The sequence below is a fragment of the Esox lucius genome, chromosome 19 (genome assembly GCF_011004845.1).
Source record: "Esox lucius isolate fEsoLuc1 chromosome 19, fEsoLuc1.pri, whole genome shotgun sequence".
Lineage (NCBI taxonomy): Eukaryota > Metazoa > Chordata > Actinopteri > Esociformes > Esocidae > Esox > Esox lucius.
Window position 1 is genome coordinate 37,658,223 of NC_047587.1, and position 11,388 is coordinate 37,669,610.

General features: G+C 43.9%; 1 protein-coding gene across 5 annotated transcripts in view; it reads right to left on the reverse strand.

Annotated features, from left to right (window-relative positions):
* Positions 1-796: 796 nt before the first annotated feature.
* znf609a (zinc finger protein 609a) overlaps positions 797-11,388 on the reverse strand; it is a 137,987-nt gene continuing 127,395 nt past the window's right edge. For all 5 annotated transcript variants that reach the window (XM_010883931.4, XM_010883933.4, XM_029115085.2 and 2 more), the window contains 4 exons: positions 10,899-11,352; positions 10,114-10,443; positions 5,329-5,407; positions 797-4,870 (listed from right to left, as the gene is read on the reverse strand). In XM_010883931.4, coding sequence (XP_010882233.1) covers positions 5,334-5,407; positions 10,114-10,443; positions 10,899-11,352 — 858 coding nt within the window. In that variant the 3' untranslated portion in view covers positions 797-4,870; positions 5,329-5,333. The remainder of the gene's footprint in view (positions 4,871-5,328; positions 5,408-10,113; positions 10,444-10,898; positions 11,353-11,388) is intronic.

Consider the following 11,388-nt stretch of genomic DNA (forward strand, 5'->3'; position numbering starts at 1 on the left):
ACAATGACCCATATCCCACAGCTCACCTCTACGGACAAAGTAAGTCCACATTCACCATATGCACTGCTTGAGAAAGGTGACATGTAAAGGCATTGTTGTACATAGGCTACATTTCATAGTGTGGTGTCTGTTGAATGGCATTCCTTCCGAAGCAAAGCACATTCTTAGTTGAATCCTGAACAGCTTTCAAAATGGATGATAGGAAAGTTAAATCAGTAAGCTAGAGCCCCACTGTGGTGAATGTGCCATACTGCATCACAATATTCATCAGTGCCCAAGTGACGAAAAATGAAGTTAGAAATGTATAAACGCAAATTAGGGTAACTCTGTACATTAGCACAAGTCCGGCATCAGGCATTGTGCCTGAGACCAGCTCTCATCCACGGTATATTGACCATACTTCTGTGCTTAATTACTTAATTGTAACACTTGCATCATTGCAACTCATAAGTGGTATCTAGAATACATAATATGCTGACACGCAAACTCACTGAGTCAGATAATGCAAAACTACATCGAATGCATCCATCTGTTGTACTTCCATATTAAACAAGCAGAAATCATCACTGTGATACATTATCATGATATAATAAGTATTATCAAGAAATGATGAGTTGACAGCACATGGCATGTATTATAATGAACCAAAGTGCAAAAGTCTGTCTTCATTACATTTTACTAAGATGTCTTAGTCTTTCAACAGAAAAATGACATTACAACTAAATAATGATCTGATAGGTTGTGTTTCCCATTACCCATTCATGTATAAAAACAGACAAGACATATGGGACAGGAGTGATTGTCTCATAAAAAGATTTATTTTTTGCCTAAATGTACAAAGGCAAGTTACAGTATTGTATAAAAAAAAAGAAACGTGGCAATGTACACTTTACATAAGAGAGAAACCCTTGGGGGAAGGAGAGCATTGAGGCAGGGCCAGCAAGTGAGGGAATGAACCAAAACAAAACATAGCAATAAAAAGAAAAAGCTGTAAACATCTTTCTTTCAAGTACCGCTAACTGATACTAAGTCACCACTCTGGAGGCGGGGCTAGCTGTGATAATACAAGTGGGGGTGGGCTTTGATCAGGGAACAGGATGAGGACATCCCACACCAGAACATCCCCTCCGTCCCCAGGCAGGAGGAACAGGAAGTGGACATCCCACACCAGAACATTCCCTCCGCCCCCAGGCAGGAGGAACAGGAAGTGGACATCCCACACCAGAACATTCCCTCCGCCCCCAGGCAGGAGGAACAGGAAGTGGACATCCCACACCAGAACATTCCCTCCGCCCCTAGGCAGGAGGAACAGAGGGAAAGCCTGACCCAAGCAGCGCCTGTGATGACACTTCAACAATGGCTTCCGTGGGAGTATGATGAATCACTTGTCCCTGGCAGGCGACTGTCAACATACTAAAAACAATAACCCCCCCAATGTTTTTTTTTGTTTTTTAATCAAGCGCTTTTTTCCTTATTGTTTTGAACAACTTGCCACCGGTACAGGGTATATGGTTTGACAAAGAGACATAGAACAGCTAAAAATGACATTATTACTATGTAATCTTGTTTTCTGACCTTACTTTGTATCTCACTCCATACAGAATGTGTTAAAAGCACTTAGAAAAAAAACAATCAAAACTAAATTTTTTATGGGAGAAAAGGACTAAATAAAATGTGTGCCAGCATCCAATTACAGAGTCATGGGGTGAGGTTCGGGCCTATCAACCAGTCCACTTTTTGCAAAACATTCATAGACCACATTATGAACAGACATCATTACGGGAGAGAACCAAGAAATGGAATTGCCAGAATAACAAAGAAATGAAATTACCATCCATCGCTGAACATTAACTTGAATGGGGATGCCCTTTCTAGTAATGAAAATTCTACGGCGCCTACAGGACTCATAGTAGTGTTTCGCATGAAATGAAATTGAATGTGTCTGATTAGGAAGAACTATTATGGTATAAAAGAGTATGAATGGACTCAAGGGCAGCATCGCTCTGAGATCAGTATGCAATTGTTCATAAATGCAGACCATTGATAGTTGAACATTTGACTGATCTGTTGGCGAATGAACGCCACTTTACAAGCTTTTAGATCGTTATTCAACACCTCTAGCACAATGAACAACTAATCCTCTCCGGCTTGACCAAATCACATATGTATGCTGCGCAAAAAAAACACAAATCCAATTTATTAGTTTAGATTTTCTGTGCAGCACTTGTGAGCACCGCGCACCCACAGAGGGCAATAAAAGTGTTACATGGAATCTGATTTACAGGCAAGGGGGCGGTCTTAATGGGGGACCAGTACGTGAGAAAGGGCCGGATGCGGTGGGAGAATGTAACTCTCCATCCCTGCCGTCCAGGCAGCTGCTCTTCCCTCAGCCCATCTCTCCCGTCCGCATTACATTTGAGTTGTAAAGTGGACGCGGTCGTCCAGAGCCACCTACAGGCGCAGTTAGGGTTACTGGGTAATGCTCAGTAACGGAACAACCGATTTTCACACCTCGTCGGTCAACGCAGCGCCACCTCCACACTGAACGCAGAGGAACATCTCATGGAAAGCGAAAATGACTAGAAAGTAGCGGAGTCACAATGATATGTAAGACCACATTATTTGGGGGCGGGTGGAGGCGGCTTGGGAGCACGCGCGATTAAGGAACTGAATCGTGGGCTTAAGGGGGCGGGGTCAGGGGAAAACCGGCTTCTGAATGGCTGGAGTCTGGGGAGGGAGGAAAAAAAAACTAAAGCATAAAACTAAAGCATAAAACAATTATAAAGCCGTTACACCAGCTAAATTTTTTCATATTATATAAACAATGGTAGAAAAAAAAGGCTAACAGGCAACAACAACAACAAAAAAAACAAAAAAAAGAGTAGGAAATATTCTGATAGCATCCAACAACCTTTTTAAAATAATTCCTCTGTACAATATATACAGAAAACCACATAGTGAATGCAAGTGAGAGAAAGAGAGAAGTCGGTGCTCGAGGAAGAAGGGGCAGATAAGGACAGTTGTCCCACATCAGATGTGCACATGGCTGGCTCCGCCGGGAAGGACGTCGTGCGGGGCTTGTTACCAGTGCAATCTAACACAAAGCAGGCACACAGCACACAGATGGACAGAGATAGCTGGGGAGGGGTGGGGCGCGTGGGAGAAATTCCATTTTGGAAAACGGTACAGGGGCCTGGGCCAACTCCCGGTAACACAGTGTGCTGTCGCTACAAGTCCTTGAATAAATATACAGGAATGAGCTGCCTGTCCTCTCCAGCACCATAGGGACACTACAGAGCGGCCAGATCCACTGATCAGCCATTGACCATTCCGGGGCGAGGCTGGATAGAGCACCCCCTCCCCAATGTCCATTCAGGCCTGCGGGGATCCAAACGAGAGATTACCATCGGCACCCACAATCGCAGACCGCTTGCGCACATAGTCCCGTGGCTTCCCCCAACAGTGTCTGTGCCCTCAGAAATGAGTCAGGGCCTGCAACAGCCAAAACGGATGCAGCATCTGGATGGTCTGTCTTCCCCGGACCCCTTTGGCTCCTCCAGACTCCGCCCTGCCTAGTTCTGCTGGATGGATGAGACCGGTCGGTCCCTCGGGGTCCACAGAGCATGGACAGCTCCAGAATTATTCTGGACTCCGCATCCCCTCTCGGTTCCTCTTCGCTCGCTAAGCCCAAGTACCTCCAGACACAGATACGTGCCCTCGTCCAAGCCCGCCAACCGCTGGGTGCCGCAGCCGATGCATTGGTGCTGCTTTGTAAACTGGAATGACCCTTTTGGCAAAGGAAACCGCAAGACAGCTGCCGCCGCAACTGAGAGGGACCAGTTAGTGTTGGATGCTGCAGCCAACAGCAGAGGGAGTGTCACCACAGGGTCAGAGCGATGTGGAAACATGGCTGTCAAGCCAGGGGGAAGAAAGACAAATAACCTGCTAAAAGAATCTACAAAAAAATAAAAAAATTGAAGTGTGAAGGCTCTTCTGGTGAAACAAACGACGCACCAAAAATAAAAAGCCAAAAAAGGGACAAAAAACATCAACAAACAAGGATATTGTTTACTCTCTGAATGAACTCAAGTAGGCGGATGAAAACTTTTCACAAAACAACTAAACATCAAATGTATTCAACTGACCGTGAACTCTAGAGTTCCTCCCTCTGAAACTGAACAGATAGGGAGGATCGGATGGTTTTATCCACGTGTGGAAAAGAGCAGCTTCGCCTTGCATAGAAAGCCCAGAGTGTTGAAGAGGGACGGGGCCCTCTCAGTCCACCCCCCACCTCTGGCCCACACAATGAACTCTCATCTCCCCCAAAAACAAAACCAGAGAAAAAAAAACATTGGTCCATTGCAATGAATGTTTTAAATTGTCCTCCGGTTTAATGGGTAGGTTAGTAGATGGAGGATGCTTCCTCAAGTCCAACTGCAGCATCACTACTCTAAAGCCAACAATCCATTGAATCTGTACTTCCACGTAGTGATTTTGAACCCCAAACCCCCCCCCCCCAGGTTCTAAAACAACCACCCGTGGAATGGACTTTGCACCATGAGAAGGAGTCAGTCTTGTCTGGCCTTCTTTCAGGCATTTTAGTCCATTCATGAATGTTTTAGCAGTGCAAAGGAGTCGATGGAGGGGCTCTCTGGTAGGCCCTGGGGGAGTGGGGGGGGGGTCCATGGGTCGGCCATCGCAAAAGAGGATGGAGGAGGAACCAGAGCGGCCGGAACAACTGGGCAGAAACAACTAAAAATACAACAAACACCATTGAACTGATGTCTAAAGACGAGCTCCGCGGCACGCTTCTTCATGTGATCCAGTCACATGGCCCCATGCAAGGCAAGGGTCAGCCAATCAGGTCTCCCTGTGGGGGGAGGGACAGGAAGAGATTAGACAGAAGGTAAGATGCACGATCAACATTCAACAAAAGGACTGGCCTTTAATTATCATCGCTTAATCAAGGTTATAGGAATCATGCCAAGAGAATCACCCAGTGATATTTTCATGGTAGTTAACATTTTGTCCAGCAGAGGGGGACGCAGACTGTGGCATGTGTTTAATGGTGCCAAAGTAGCTATATAAGTGTGTGGACATTGGATCGAATACTTTGTGTTGGGTGCAGGCCTGAATGTGGATGCGTTTAAACAGAGACCTTAGATATTTTTTTACATTTTTCTCCTCTCATACGACTTTGACCAATCGAAGCACTCCTCAAAAAATATCAGATTTAAAAGAATTAGGGTTGCTTGTGTCAATGCAGCCTAAGTTACATCAGCCTGTCCGCAGTGGTGGAACGGTGAATGAGGTCTGGCTCTGGCTTACCATTCTCACCTCCGTGCAGGGGGGTACATGGAGGGCGCGGAGGCTTGTTGACTGGCAACAATGGCCGATGAGGAGAGACCTGAGAAGAGAGAGCCACTGGTTACGCACGTTTCTGTATACAAATAAAGAATGCAGTTGGTCAACGTTCTCTTACACCACCTTTGGCTGGTTGTGGATTGTATGTTGCAGTTATGTTTTCTTTGGCACATTATAAGATCTCTGTTTGAGCAGTTTTAACTTAGTTGCCTGTTTTTGAGTTTGTTTTCAACAGCAGTTGCAAAGTTAGTGTGCGGGTGTTGGGGAGCTTGATAGTGCGCATGGCCAACCTAGAGATAAACCTAGAGGTCAACCTAGAGGTCAACCTAGAGGTCACCGACAAAATACCTGAACCTCTCTTCTCTGCCTCAGATAGACCATTTAGCAACTTGTATCATTTTGCTAACTTTGTCATGGGGCAAAGAGGAAAAAGAACAAAGGCTTGTTTCATGCAATTCTAATTCAAATTTGTTTATGCATTGGTTTGATTAAGACTTGTTTATATATATATAGAAACACACACACACATACATTGATACATATATACAGTATATCACAGAAGCGAGTACACCCCTCACGTTATTGTAAATACTTGAATACATCTTTTCATGTGACAACACTGAAGAAATGAAACTTTGCTACAATGTAAAGTAGTGAGTGTACAGCTTGTATAACAGTGTAAATTTGCTGTCCCCTCAAAATAACTCAATACACGGCCATTAATGTCTAAACTGCTGCCAACAAAAGTGAGTACACCCCTAAGTGAAAATTTACAAATGTGTGTGTGTGTGTGTGTGTATATATATATATATATATATATATATATATATATATATACACACACACATATACACACACATATACACACACACACACACACACACATATACAGTATCTCACAAAAGTAAGTACACACCTCACATTTTTGTAAATATTTGAGTATATCTTTTCACCTCTCAGCCATATACACACACACATACACATACAGTGGGGAGAACAAGTATTTGATACACTGCCGATTTTGCAGGTTTTCCCACTTACAAAGCATGTAGAGGTCTGTACATTTTATCATAGGTACTCTTCAACTTTGAGTGACAAAATCTAAAACAAAAATCCAGAAAATCACATTGTATGATTTTGAAGATCATACATCGGAAAAGCTGAACTTAATATTTGGTACAGAAACCTTTGTTTGCAATTACAGAGATCATACGTTTCCTGTAGTTCTTGACCAGGTTTGCACACACTGCAGCAGGGATTTTGGCCCACTCCTCCATACAGATCCTTCAGGTTTCGGGGCTGTCGCTGGCCAATACAGACTTTCAGCTCCCTCCAAAGATTTTCTATTGGGTTCAGGTCTGGAGACTGGCTAGGCCACTCCAGGACCTTGAGTTGCTTCTTAGTTGCCCTGGCTGTGTGTTTCGGGTCGTTGTCATGCTGGAAGACCCAGCCACGACCCATCTTCAATGCTCTTACTGAGGGAGGAGGTTGTTGGCCAAGATCTCGCGATACATGGCCCCATCCATCCTCCCCTCAATACAGTGCAGTCGTCCTGTCCCCTTTGCAGAAAAGCATCCCCAAAGAATGATGTTTCTACCTCCATGCTTCACGGTAGGAATGGTGTTCTTGGGGTTGTACTCATCCTTCTTCTTCCTCCAAACACTGCGAGTGGAGTTTAGACCAAAAAGCTCTATTTTTGTCTCATCAGACTACTTGACCTTCTCCCATTCCTCCTCTGGATCATCCAGATGGTCATTGGCAAACTTCAGGCCTGGACATACGCTGGCTTGAGCAGGGGGACCTTGCGTTTGCTGCAGGAATTTAATCCATGACGGCGTAGTGTGTTACTAATGATTTTCTTTGAGACTGTGGTCCCAGCTCTCTTCAAGTCATTGACCAGGTCCTGCCATGTAGTTCTTGGCCGATCCCTCAACTTCCTCATGATCTTTGATGCCCCACGAGGTGAGATCTTGCATGGAGCCCCAGACCGAGGGAGACTGACCGTCATCTTGAACTTCTTCCATTTTCTAATAAATGCGCCAACAGTTGTTGCCTTCTCACCAAGCTGCTTGACTATTGTCCTGTAGCTCATCCCAGCCTTGTGCAGGGCTATATTTTTATCCCTGATGTCCTTACACAGCTCTCTTGGCTTGTCCATTGTGGAGAGGTTGGAGTCTGTTTAATTGAGTGTGTGGACAGGTGTCTTTTATACAGGTAACCAGTTCAAACAGGTGCAGTTAATACAGGTAATGAGTGGAGAACAGGAGGGCTTCTTAAAGAAAAACTAACAGGTCTGTGAGAGACAGAAATTCTCACTGGTTGGTAGGTGATCCAATACTTATGTCATGCAATAAAATGCAAATTAATTATTTCAAAATCATACAATATGATTTTCTGGATTTTTGTTTTAGATTCTGCCTCTCACAGTTGAAGTGTACCTATGATAACATTTACAGACCTCTAGATGCTTTGTAAGTAAGTAAGAAACACTGCTGATTTTGCAGGTTATCAAATAGTTGTTCTCCCCACTGTATACACACACCCACACACACACACACATATATATATATACATACACATACACATACACACACACATAAATATACATACATATATACATACATACATACATACATATATACAAACCCAATTCCAAAAAAGTTGGGACACTACAAATTGTGAGTAAAAAAGGAATGGAATAATTTACAAATCTCAAACTTATATTTAATTCACAATAGAATATAGATAACATATCAAATGTTGAAAGTGAGACATTTTGTAATGTCATGCCAAATATTGGCTCATTTTGGATTTCATGAGAGCTACACATTCCAAAAAAGTTGGGACAGGTAGCAATAAGAGGCCTGAAAAGTTAAATGTACAGATAAGGAACAGCTGGAGGACCAGTTTGCAACTTATTATGTCAATTGGCAACATGATTGGGTATATAAAGAGCCTCTCAGAGTGGCAGTGTCTCTCAGAAGTCAAGATGGGCAGAGGATTACCAATTCCCCCAATGCTGTGACGAAAAATGGTGGAGCAATATCAGAAAGGAGTTTCTCAGAGAAAAATTGCAAAGAGTTTGAAGTTATCATCATCTACAGTGCATCATATCTAAAGATTCAGAGAATGTGGAAAAATCTGTGCGTAAGGGTCAAGGCCGGAAAACCAAACTGGATGCTCGTGATCTTCAGGCCCTCAGACGGCACTGCATCACATACAGGAATGATACTGTAATGGAAATCACAACATGGGCTCAGGAATACTTCCAAAAAACATTGTCGGGGGAACACAATCCACCTTGCCATTCGCCGTTGCAGGCTCAAACTCTATAGGTCAAAAAAGAAGCAGTATCTAAACAGGATCCAGAAGCGCAGGCATTTTCTCTGGGCCAAGGATCATTTAAAATGGACTGTGGCAAAGTGGAAAAGTGTTCTGTGGTCAGACAAATAAAAATTTGAAGTTCATTTTGGAAAACTGGGACGCCATGTCATCCGGATTAAAGAGGACAAGGACAACCCAAGTTGTTATCAGCGCTCAGTTCAGAAGCCTGCATCTCTGATGGTATGGGGTTGCATGAGTGCGTGTGGCATGGGCAGCCTACACATCTGGAAAGGCACCATCAATGCTGACAGTTATATCCAAGTTCTAGAACAACATGTGCTCTCACCCAGACGTCGTCTCTTTCAGGGAGGACCTTGCATTTTCCAACATGACAATGCCAGACCACATACTGCAACAATTACAATGTCATGGCTGCATAGAAGAAGGATCCGGGTACTGAAATGGCCAGCCTGCAGTCCAGATCTTTCACCCATTGAAAACATTTGGCGCATCATGAAGAGGAAGATGCGACTAAGAAGACCTAAGACAGTTGAGCAACTAGAAGCCTGTATTAGACAAGAAAGAAACATTCCTATTCATCAACTTGAGCAACTTGTCTCCTCAGTCCCCAGACGTTTGCAGTCTGTTATAAAAAGAAGAGGGGATGCCACACAGTGGTAAACATGGCCTTTTCCCAACTTTTCTGAGATGTGTTGATGCCATGAAATTTAAAATCAACTTATTTTTCCCTTAAAGTGATACATTTTCTCAGTTTAAACATTTAATATGTCATCTATGTTGTATTCTGAATAAATATAGAAATGTGAAACTTCCACATCATTGCATTCTGTTTTTAATCACAATTGTACAGTGTCCCAATTTTTTGGAATCGGGTTTTTACACACACACACACACACACACACACTTCATTGTATGTTTCTGAATAGTAAGGTTTGTAACTATGACAATAAGTAGCGTATGTTGTATTCACTTGTTCTCAAGTGGTTTTAATGAGGTTTTCTATCTTTCGGTTGTTTGATATAGCTAAATTAAACATCTGCTAAAATCTTTTTAAATATTTAAGTCAATTTGTGCATTTCCTTCAATGATTTGTTCTAATTTCCACACTGTACCATATTTTTCAAAAATGTCTAAAGCATACGCTATTAGATTTTTCTACAAGAATAATAATTGTACTCTTTGACCAAGTGTTTTCAATGGATTTAATGACCATTCTTACTTTCATCACAGTATATTGCCAACATGGCTCGTTTGGTATAGGGCAGCCTGAGGCACTGTTTGTTAAATAGTACATAGTTGCACCAGAAGGTTATTTCTACCAAAAAAGTAGGTATTGAAAGACGCAATGCTTTTCAAAACTCTACAGACCTTTTCTGCATACTTAAAAAACAGTGTGTGACTCACCTGTGGCGTAGGACAAGTCGTACTGTCCTGAGAGCAACGGGTAGCCCAGGTGGTGATGGGAAGGCATGATGCGCTGGGATGGCGAGGAACGTGGCCGGTCCATTTCTCGTTCTCGCTCAGCCACAGCACGCTCCCGTTCGTGAGAGGGGGTCTTTTCACCGACCGTGGGTGACTTGCTCTTGTACTGACTGGCGTGCTGGTGAAGGATGTCCAGGGCCTTTGCCTCTGAGGCTGACTTGCTGACTGTGGGGCTGGCCCGTGATGCCTTCTCACCACCCTCCTCGCCTGGCCCCATCTTACTGCCGTAGGGGGAGAATGGATAGTAGGAACCTGGGGTTGAAAGATTGAGTTAGACAAATGACACTGGATTAAGAGGTCCTATTTACTATAAAAATAGATACATTCAGAAAATTACTAAGTCAAATTGGTCATCCAGCAAGATATATCTCATATTGCATCTCAAACAGAGCGTAGAATTGAGTAATACTCTTGAACTACGTGATGACCAATCAGAGGTCCAGAGGAAGAAGAGCTGGCCAATCAGCGGTTTACTTGAATAGTTGAATAAGCATTTGTATGAACATTTTTAATTACCAATATATACACAAACCATCTTAATGTTGGGGCAAGCCCACACCAATTCCAACACAGAAAAGCTGCTCAACAACATAATGAAAAAATCTTTGGAGTGAAAACTACTTCACTCATACCATGACTAATAACAGTTCATATGTCATATCAATTAGCAAACACACCAGTTATTTTAAACACAGTTTAACTCTTACCAGGGTAATTCTGCATCATGACAGCGGGCATTCCACGGTAGCCAGGGTGGCTGGGGTCGTAGCCTTGACCGTAGGCATAGGCTCCGTGCATGTAGGGCATGTAGCCCTGGTGCTGGGCCAGGGGAGACGAGAACTGCATGTGGGCAGCAGTGGTCCTTGGATCCTTCACCACCGCCCGGTGTTCCTCAGAGGATGCTGCCGACCTGGACTCGGCACCCTCTTTGCTCTCCTCTTTTGGGGTGGGGTCTTTGGGCCGGACCCTTTCGTCCCTACCCTCTTTGCCTTTTCGGTCTCTATCTCGGTCCCGTTCCCTGTCGCGATCCCTCTCGCGGTCTCCTCGGTCCCGGTCTCTATCCCTGTCGCGGTCCTCCTTCCATCGCTCCTCGTCTTGTGGTTTCTGGGCCTCTGGGTACTTGCTGGGGTAGACGTAAGGCCACAGCCGGGAGTCAGGCTCCTGAAAATCAAGACAAAACTTACAGTTAAATAAGTT